Source organism: Watersipora subatra, chromosome 7 (genome assembly GCF_963576615.1).
Source record: "Watersipora subatra chromosome 7, tzWatSuba1.1, whole genome shotgun sequence".
In the NCBI taxonomy this organism is placed as follows: Eukaryota; Metazoa; Bryozoa; class Gymnolaemata; order Cheilostomatida; family Watersiporidae; genus Watersipora; species Watersipora subatra.
The window spans coordinates 26,707,154-26,717,761 of record NC_088714.1 but is presented as its reverse complement, the minus strand read 5'-3'; the positions used below and the strand labels follow the sequence as shown (position 1 = coordinate 26,717,761).

Sequence of the window (10,608 nt, the reverse complement as noted above, 5' to 3'; positions counted from 1 at the left end):
AACATTCTCGGAAAAGATTATTTATATTGTAGAAGCGTCTACTGTATGGTATTAATGTATTAAGCTTGGATTAACTAATTAGATTATTGACTAGGGGAGGGTAACTCTATTGCTCGAGTCTACTTGTATAATATTAACCCAAGTCGGAAATCATGGCATCTAACCTGACTAATCTAACCTTATTATTGATGGAATGATCTGAAGTAGCGGTAATTGAGGATTTATCGTACAATATCTATATTCGTGTAAATAACTTAATAATACTTTCAATCCAATGAATGTAATACAGTAATCGTGGTATTATCGGTTTGTATCAATGAAAATCAAGGCTTAATAACACTACATGGGTATTATTTTTGAATTTACGAAGAGGCAACATTGTATGGATAATTTACACCGTCTTCTTAAGCTCTGGCCCTGGTTCCATTTATGTTACTGATGAATCTGTGTCACGAGGAACCGTACCATAATTTCATATTTGCTACTTAAATTTTCTATCACCTGCTTCCTGTTTAGGAAGCAATTAGAAAAACAGAAATATTAGTAGACAGCATCTACAGTGTCTAAACACACGTAATGATTATCAATAACACATATCTGTGCCTTAATGGGTGGATAAAAACCAAATATAGCATGCATGCATATAGATTATGTAGTTGACACACACTACCAAGTGGAGCAGCTATATAGTCAAAAAATATATCGCACTGGGTAGAGCAGTGTAACAGGTAGAACTCTGCGCGGATTGAACCACGCAGTTAGTAACTGTGTGTTGCACTTTCACCTTATTATCAACTCGAATCCATAAATGTGAAGATCAAGATAACTTACCAAGGTTTGGTGGTTTTACAACAAAGCCTTACTGGATAAATCGTTTGTTAGCAGCTTACCTTACTAAATATTGAGTGGCACATCTACTATGCTTGCCAATCAAGATCGATTACAGTATTGCCCACTTCGCACAGAGATTTGCATTTTACTGAAATTACTTATTCCACTTATTAAAGGCATCTGCTGAACCCATGTCTTATCATTCCATTACGGCAAAGCAATTACCAACCTTGGGCGATCAACACTCCTAACTGAGAGAGGTCAGCTCTGCATGAATGGAGAGTGTAAAAATAACTTTGCATAACTACATGTAACTATACCATTACAATACATATTCTAGTATGGTGGTAATAATTTGATACAAGTAACAGTGTTGTCATCAAAAGTTTCTAAAGCTGATCAACAAATGAGCAACAATATCTTATAAAAGTGAATTAACAAGCAGTTTATTTACAAGGAATCATACAATGAGGATTAATAAGACAAAATAATGTTAATAAAAATGTCATAGACATTCCATTGATCGTAGTTGAGGAGCAATATGTACATAGGAACAAGCAGTGCATAAAAGTCTCAATGAACGTTCTCATGACGGCTTATGAGCGACTGCGACTTCGACTGTTTTTACCACGACTTCCTCTACTCCCACTACAAAGACATAAACAGGTATGAAGAACTTTCTAAGAGTTTAATATGAACAATCACCTGACCAACATTTTTAGCAACTAAGTCAGTGGCCAACATGAACAAAACTGATGACAAAAGAGGCCATTGGAGTTTTCTCAGGTTAAATAATTAATCGAGTAATACACACTACATATTTTTATACTCAAACCAGTAACAATTTCCAACTAGTGTGGAAAGTCATCATGACAAACATGAGATGAAAACATTCAGCACAGAAAGTACTAGGTTGGTACAAATTCCTTTACGAAGAGCCTCATAACTATAACCTATCAGACCCAAAAAGCCTGGCTACACACCAACAAAAGGCGATGTATGGTGTAGATATTTTCTGTTACTACACACACCGACACAAATACTGTAACACCTCTAATTGAACACCACCTCTAATTGAACACCACCTCTAATTGACCGCCACCTCTATTTGACCGCCACCTCTATTTGACCGCCACCTCTATTTGACCGCCACCTCTATTTGACCGCCACCTCTATTTGACCGCCACTATAAGAGAAGGGTTGAAAAATAGAGCGCCACCCTTTAATTGAATGCCTCCTCCAATTGACAGCCATTTTGACATTTATTGAGCTTTACTAACCCCATTATATTAAGTAATTAGTAAAAAAGTGTCTTCAAAATCATACTAATAATGACCCTCTACCAGTTGATATCTATTGCTTGCAATTTCTCAGCTTCCCAATGCATATTTATTTACAGATCAACGACAAGTTGGAGGGGAATTAGAGCAGAGTTATGGCACCCAAAAGAGTTAATGTCGCTCTGCTCAAAGAAGAGTGCACAATGTAAGCAAAAGTCGCTTCACCCATAAAAGGATTAAATTTAGCTTCTCAAAATAAAGAGGAGCTATTTGAAAAATACAACGCCATCTCGATTTGATCGCCACCGCTATTTGACCACCACTATGAATGAAGGGTTGAAAAATAGAGTGCCGAGGCGTCCAAATAGAGGTTTTATGGTAAATCTCTAATGAGAATTGGTCTGAGTCGAGTGAAAGCCATGTCACTGCTGAATTGTCTGTTACAATTGTTGAAGTATAACCCGCATATTTATTACCTAATACGGATCGACAATTAATTACAACAATTTAAACAATAATTTAAATCAATTAAAGAATATTATACATTAACAGTGAAAACGACTTATTACTCATAGTTAGTTATAAATGAGAATATCTTTGTCCATATACAAATAGTTGTTTGTACGAAGCCCTGATGTCATTGTAGTTTCAAGGCGAATCATATATGACACCAGCTATGTTGGAATCAAGATAATGGAAGGCTTTGTTTGCAAAATCATTCCAAAAAACATTGCCAATACCAGAAAATATTAAAACAACGATTTTAATGCTGACAAATTAAATAATCAGTCAAATTTAGGCATGAAACCAGTTCCACAACTTGACATATCTATCAAAAGCTAACATTGATAGCAAAGATGGTCATTTTCCTTTGTTTTTACCACAACTATTTCAAGTGAGTAGTACAGCACATTGTTTAGGCTCTTGTAATGGTCAGAAGAATACACATGGTCTGCCCATTCTCACCTCCTTGACCTGGAAGCACTTCGTCGGGGTGACTTGCTCTTACTCCTGCTCTTGCTTCTACTCTTGCTTCTGCTCTTGCTTCTGCTCCTACTACGACTCCTGCTGAGCGAACGACTGCGCTTGCTTCGTGAACGACTGCGAGACCTTGATCTTGACCGACTGCCACTATAAATGCAAGTGAAATAATGCTAACTGATAGCTGCCAACAAATACACCATTTCCCATATTTTTTATGATTGGTCTGCCAATATAAAAAACAGCGCCACATAAGACAGATTCCACCTTTCAAAAGAAATGTTTCCACAATGTTTATTATTTGGACAAGTCTGCAAAGGGGTGGGTCTTCAGCATGGAAATGATCATATTCAGGCATGCCAACCAAAAAAATTACATCTAGTTTGCGAATTTGCGCTCATGGCCTTATTTTATAGTTTCTAGTTTGGTTGGTCATATCAGTTTATTATAAAATCCAACAATTTCTATTTGTAACTAAAATGTAAAACATGACAAGTAGGCTTGAATATAACCTCCGTAGAGCTGTTGAGAATTTAAATGAATAGCAATAAGCAACCAAATTTTTACTATAATAAGAGTAGGGCTGTCTTTCCGAAGCCACATCAAGAGAGTTACCAATAAAATTGTCTCACGCGGAAATTAAACTCGGGTACTACGATTTACAGTCCAGCACTCAAATTCCTACACCACCAAATTATCATAACTGTACTTAATTAAAAGGAAACAATGATCTGCATGTGTTGTCAATAAAAAATAGTTCAACAACCCATCCTGAGCGTAGGTTTGCTTTGCAAAATATTTATTTTTTATCGCAATTTATTGTTAGTGTACAAATTTCCACTAATTTTAAATCTATGGGCTTCGGGTGATTGTTATTGAACACTAATACTACTAAAAGGCAGGCATAGTATAGATTTTATCACTAATAATAATGCCGTAAACTGTAATAGTGATATATCGTCTGACTCGGACATGCTCATGGTCTTTTCAAAAAAAGCTGAAAATACGTTCTTCTCATTCTGCAACGAATCAGTGGTATTTTCCATGGCATCAGCTAATGCAAAAATTTATGATGATTAATTCGGTACCAAAAGATTTTTATAGACCGTGCAGTTCAAAAGTTATGATGATTTATACGAGCCGATGACCACTAAAATGTTTTATTGAATTAGAAAAGAACGTTACAAAAAAGATTATCAAAAAGATACAGGGGCGAACTAGTCAAATATATAAACAAACAAGGTAAAACATGGTCAACAATTTATTAGTTGAACAATTTACCGCAGTTTCAGCATTAACTGATAATCACTACAATTCATTAAATTTGGTAGACATGATTTACTTTGATTGGTTGAAAACCTGCGTGTAAAATTATATCCTCAAAGCATGGAAACAGTGAGCGAGTGCATCAAATCAATTTCGGTTTTAGAGATACTTGAACAGCTGAAGTACACTAGAAGCCAATAACAAAAGTAAAATGATATGGTTTTAAAAAAGCAATGACACGGTAAGATCATTCACTCAAAGCGCTATCTACTCAAAAAGTTGGACACTCAACAGAGATGAAATTTTTTTGCTTGTAAGAAATGATATAATAAAATAATATTGTTGAAGATAATGCAAAAGATGATTTGCAGAACATATTGAATACACTATAGCTCTGTTATCATCTGTGCTGAAATCTTCTCTGATAGATGGATTTATGAAGTGTAATCAGAACAGTACTGACAGATGGTTTTGAATAGCTCGACTTAATTCTAACGGGCCAAATATTAAATTCAAAAAATTTTATGCTCCACCCTACTAAGTGAGAACAGTTGAGTCCACAAACCGCCAACCAGGTGCAAGAATAGTTTTATTAATCCTTTACCAGAATCGGCGGGTTAATTGATTTCAACCAACTTGACATTGTTTTGCGTTCACTATTTAGGTCAACTCATAAAACCATTTGTTTTGTATTTGAATTAACTAATCGAATGAACCAGTAAAATTTTTTACAAATTGATACTAATAATGACAAGATAACGTAGACTATACATGACTTTTTGGGATGCAGTTGGTTTCGGCATATATTCGAACATATCATTTCCAAAGATGGCGAGCGTGCCTAGTTTTTTAGTAGCTAGTTTTCGGTGTGCGTGTAGCAACTGAGAACTTAGCAGATACAAAGGCCGTGATGAAATAAGATAACTCGATGACCTAATTACTGCGGACTGCTAGAATTGGTAGTCAGTACTCAAATGTTTACACAGCATTTAGAGGAAGATAATATGACAAGTTTTCAATTTCCCTTATTTGAGGCATTTGAAACATTCATAATAATGTATCCGTAGCTGGATTTAAAATTTTATTCTAGCTAATATGAGCAAACACAAAATAAAATATATGTCAATAGAGCCGCGTAGGACTGGACTTTTATCGCATTAGCCAATGTGAAAACGAGAGATAGAGAGAGACAGGTTGTATCACGCGTTACATCATTTTGGGTAAGTCTGGGTATGTTGTTTTGGCCTGAGCGTTTTTACCCCGATCATTTTTGTTCGATTTTAATCTTCAAAGATCTTGACAATGAGATCGCCTAGCACAACAAACCAACAGACAAAAAAATACTTTCTTTTAAATTAACTCAAATTTGATGCAACCACACCTTTAAAGGTCCTATTGGGCCACTATCAGGTGAACCACCCTGTTAAGGCCAGGCTGTTAAGCAGAGTCCTTTATGTACAATCGTCAATTTCAGATCGTTTGAAGCATTAATTCTCTTGTAATCGACAATAATGTCCATGTACATTTAGCTACGACAAACACCAATCGAGACAATTACACCAACCTTCTTTTACGGCCACTCCTAGGCTTATCCTCATCAACTCTGATCCTTCTGCCTCCCAACTCCGTGTCATCAAGCTTGTCTATAGCAGTCTTCATATCGGAGTAGGTAGCAAATTCGACAACTCTGTAAGCACCATATATAAATCTTAATGCAAACAAGGATTACAATATTTTCAAAACATGCTGGCCAAAGCATTAAAATGGCACAATTTGAAACACTAATATGAAAGCTCATAATGTATTTTGGTTCTAATAAATCATCAGATGAAAGTTAGTAAAATGGACACCCCACAACGCAAATAATTCGTTCCGAGAACATGTGTTATAGGGAGTTTATGATGAACATGAACTCGTGTAAAACACATGTAAATATCCTTATCTGCTCCCAGATCCTCCCAAACTCATCCCTTTGGCCCTTTACAGTGGTATTATTGGCTTGTATTGACAACTTTACCCTTTTTTCTTATCAGTTACACAAGGTTTAGGGTCAATGATTATGGTAATTTTATGTTAAGTTATGGGGAGCGCACACCCTCAATGTCCATTTAAATCAATGTTTTCGCATTTTTTTCTCTCCATAGCAAGGTCTATGCTGCAAAGAAAAAATAATATACGGTGGAAGCTGCTAAATGTAATCAAGGATATTGTTATCAATCAGTTAATATTATCGGAACTCCTGATCAGCGCCCTAACGTACAATATGCATTACAAATATACCGCTTACTGTAATCAGTACATCGGTTATTTTGTCCACACAATGAAAAAAATTAGAAACCGCGATATTATCTTGTTAATTCTGAGTAAAAAGAAACTAACTGCTTTATTTTGTTGTGGCTAAATGATAGCCTAATTTCCAAAATTTATTGTGGCAAAGTTTTGGGAGAATTTGTCAACTCTGCAATCCATAAAGTTTTGGGTGGAAGAATGCGGGCAAGCCGTCATAACGGTTTTCCGGCTGAATGAATAAAATACACGAGCCGTTACAATAGAGGACAATGTAGCTAAAAACCAAGTGACACAATGCAAACCGACTTCTAGGAGTGGATGACAGGGGACAATAACCTCCAAGTGACTGCAAAGTAAACGGAGGCCGACATCTGCTATTACGCAGACCGGGGATAATAAAGTAGGCACTGACGATGAAGTAGAGGAAGATCAACCAGCAGTGCACATTCCGACAAATAAGAAAATACAGGAAGCTCTTCGCATATTACAAGTTGGGAGTGCAAAACAAATTTTCTGAATTTGAACTGCAGTTGAGTGAGTCCTTTATAAATGATTTGCTATGAAAGGACATGAAGCAGACAAAGCTGCATGATTTCGTAAAGTATTGTATGTTAAAAGTTTTATTGTTTATTAAATACATAATTTCATTAATTTTAGTTGAGTTTATTTTTGCGACATCTACTGAATGATAAAACGGCAATTCCCATCGTTTTGATTAATGTTCTCAATCGGTTATTGTTATATTTGGTGTCGACAAAAGTGATCACATTGAGCGGCGTCCACTGTAAGTCTAAAAAGGTTTTAAAAAAATGTATATAATAGATACCCTTATACGTCGGTTTCTCTCCAATGTCTGGCAAAAAACAATACTTTAAGGCTAACTATGAGAGTCTCGGTCTTCAAATCGAATTGGAAAACTTACACCGACTCGATGCGTCACATTATGTGGAATTTCTTACGAAATAAGATGCAAAAACTTTGCATAATTTTTTTACACTATGTGGAATTTAGTGTAAAAAAATTATGAAAGGTTTACATCGCAGGGGAATCTACTGTATACTCAAAGCAGCATAGAAGTGCAATCTTGTACATAGTTGACATGGGGACAAATTTCACCCATCATCGCCAATCTTTAACAATCTTTATTAAATGCTATTAAAAATAAATATCCATGCCAAACTCTAAAACAATAGCGCAGCCAGTTTAGAATACCACTATTATAGTATTGCTGCATCACAGCATTATATTGTTACACACCCTTCTCCTTTGTAAGGCCTGTGGGCATCGGCATAAGTCACCTCACCAGCCTGTCTCATATAATCTTTTAGATCCTGCAATACGAGAAATGTATCTCTAGATTTTTGCGTAGGAGAAAATTGTTACAAACACTTATACAGGCTAATGAAAGACTATGAAACTAGATCTGTACACAACTCATGCGAGTCGCACCTCTCTTTACCACATTCTGCCTGATGCTGCACGTTCCTCCTATATCCCGGTTTAATGGTCTACACTGCCAGCACTATATTACTGACTATATTTTACCACTGCTGTAGCACTTGAGACATAAAACCATCGGGTAGACCAGAGGGGTAAGAACATCACTGCAAGTCGCCTAGTCACTGGCTATGATGCAACGCATTGCCGAGTGTGGCGAGGTAAAGAAACATCGCCAGGAAACCGGCCCATCAATGGCAGGAAGCCTCAAGAACCCGTCTCATTGGAACACAAGAGAAGTCGGACTAGGCCCATCTGGGGAACAGTCTATGCGCACTCAGAGCACATCAGAGGGCCAACCTATACGTCTGACTGACATCGGTCATCTCACATCTGCCCTCGAGACATGACCTCGTCTCATGACATCTCACGACATCACGTGAGCTATGAATAAAAAGTGTCAATTTAGTAGGATATGTGTAAGCATAATGCTAGCCAAGCTAACCAATGCTAGCTATCTGACCACCCCACATAATTGATATCTACATGCATATGAAAAAACCTACATAAGAATTTCACAACCCATACCTGCCAACTTGTCTTGGAAGATAAATTCTCTATGATTACTCTATAGTCTGTTCTTGTTGGCGGTCCATACCTAAGAAAACAACAATACTCCATTTATTAATGACTTGATAGCAGTATGACCTTAGTTGTAATATTTGTTATATCAAACTTCATTAGTGTGACAAACTGCGATATACTTACTTATCCAACCACACTGGTACACCATCCCGACCACGAGTGCTTCTGCTACCTCGGTAACCACCACCGCCGCCACCACCATAGCCTCTGTCATACCCTCTGTCATAGCCTCTATCATAACCTCTTCCGCCATAACCACGATCCCTTTCCCGGTCACGGGATGAGCCTCCTTTAGCATGCTCTACTATGATACGTTCACCAGATAAATCTGTGCCATTCAGTTCATAGACCGCATCATCTGCATCTCTATACTCCTCAAATTCCTAAAACATCAATCAAAGTAATGCCAATTGTATCAACTTTTAAATTTTACATAAAGTATGAGTTAAAATAATTATTGCACATGGACACCCTCTGTCAAAATACAGCCTATACTGACAATCCATATAATTTGCAATTAAGAATAGCAACATTTAACGAGCTGCTTTTGCAAAAAAACGCCAGAAAAATTAATATTATCAATAAAACAGTTTCGCAACTAATAAATCTGTGTAATCTGCATAATAATGCCAATGCTCATTCTTGACATGTAACAAGTAGTCAAATGTCTGCCGAAGCAGCCGATACCCACCACAAATCCATATCCATTTTTTAAAACTATTTCTCTTATCCTGCCATAGGTTTTGAACAATTTCTCCACGTCTCTGTCTCGAGCTCTGTGTGAGAGTCTACCGATGTATACTCGGGCCGACATTCTACAAAAACGTAAAGTTGTCCAAAAACAAAACAACAGAAAAAATGAAAACTACAATAAACCAAATTGAGCCAAAAAATGTTTAGGTGTATATGCTAATATAAGCAAAAACAGGAATTACCGATCGTCCTTACATTAACAAAAACGGGGGAAATTAGATTTCGATCGCGAGCTGCGCTGCTAAAGACAAAATGGTTGATCGTGAACGCATGCGCATTTGTTATATACGTACGATTCAATTGCAGCCATTGTTTACTTCGTAAAGATGGTTACCAAATCGATTATTTTTAGGAGCAGAATATGTATTGGAAAGACAACTCCATGAATCAAATTTGTTTTCTATGCATTATTATTATGAGCAATCTTTATGATCTGGTTTGGTTGATGATGATGATGAACGCTATATTGATTTGAATAAGAAAAAAAGTATTTATTTTCATGCAAGATACAAGGGTGATATTAACAGCATAGATAATGTAGTCACAACCAACAAATTTATTGTTGATTATTATTGATATTACAGGTTGTTGTAACCATGAACCACAGTAGCATAAAATATAATAGAATAGATCATGTTTTAGAGAGTATAGAAATATGAACAAAGTGTTTACTGATTGAGCAATAATGTGAGTAATGTATGAGTTACTCCTTAACCCTAATTGTCTGTGATAGTATATATTATAGGGCATATTATAGACTCCGAAGCTACGCGGAACTCGCCAGACCCCGGATTAGGATCAGGTCGTCGCATGATGTAAAGGCTATATATACGAGATAACCAGGCCGCAAAGTCCTCTTACTTGACATCTTTTTTCTGGTGAATGCGTGACCAATAGAAATCTAACATGCCGCACATGACACTAAACCTTAACTACCGAGTCTTAAGCTTGTTGCTGCCAGGGACTGTCTTAGTGTCTATAACGGACTTTTATCATACAACTCCAGATTTTATACACTTGAACTAATGCGAGCTGAGCATCTAGAAAAGTGTGATAAAGAGCATCAAGGTATTACAAAATGTTGAAGACACTTGATGGCCAGGTGTCAGCCTTGGTGGTCAGGTGT

At 36.6% G+C, this 10,608-nt stretch overlaps 1 protein-coding gene across 1 annotated transcript; it reads right to left on the bottom strand.

The window, feature by feature from the left end:
• Nucleotides 1–1,261: 1,261 nt before the first annotated feature.
• Nucleotides 1,262–9,548, bottom strand: LOC137399206 (serine/arginine-rich splicing factor 6-like). Its single transcript, XM_068085214.1, has 7 exons — nucleotides 9,421–9,548; nucleotides 8,853–9,112; nucleotides 8,673–8,742; nucleotides 7,905–7,978; nucleotides 5,923–6,045; nucleotides 3,078–3,242; nucleotides 1,262–1,479 (listed from the first exon to the last, which is right to left on the bottom strand). Exons 1-7 carry the CDS (start codon nucleotides 9,541–9,543, stop codon nucleotides 1,428–1,430), a joined length of 867 nt encoding a protein of 288 aa, XP_067941315.1. The 5' UTR covers nucleotides 9,544–9,548; the 3' UTR covers nucleotides 1,262–1,427.
• Nucleotides 9,549–10,608: the final 1,060 nt, after the last annotated feature.

Bases quoted from the DNA above. Each gene is read 5' to 3' on its own strand.
- LOC137399206 (XM_068085214.1), bottom strand. From the start codon at position 9,543: ATGTCGGCCCGAGTATACATCGGTAGACTCTCACACAGAGCTCGAGAC. The intron at 7,979-8,672 runs GTATGGGTTGTG...CTCGTATTGCAG, and splicing joins CTTCCAAGACAAGTTGGCAG to GATCTAAAAGATTATATGAG. The intron at 1,480-3,077 runs GTGAGAATGGGC...ATGTCTTTGTAG, and splicing joins AGTGCTTCCAGGTCAAGGAG to TGGGAGTAGAGGAAGTCGTG.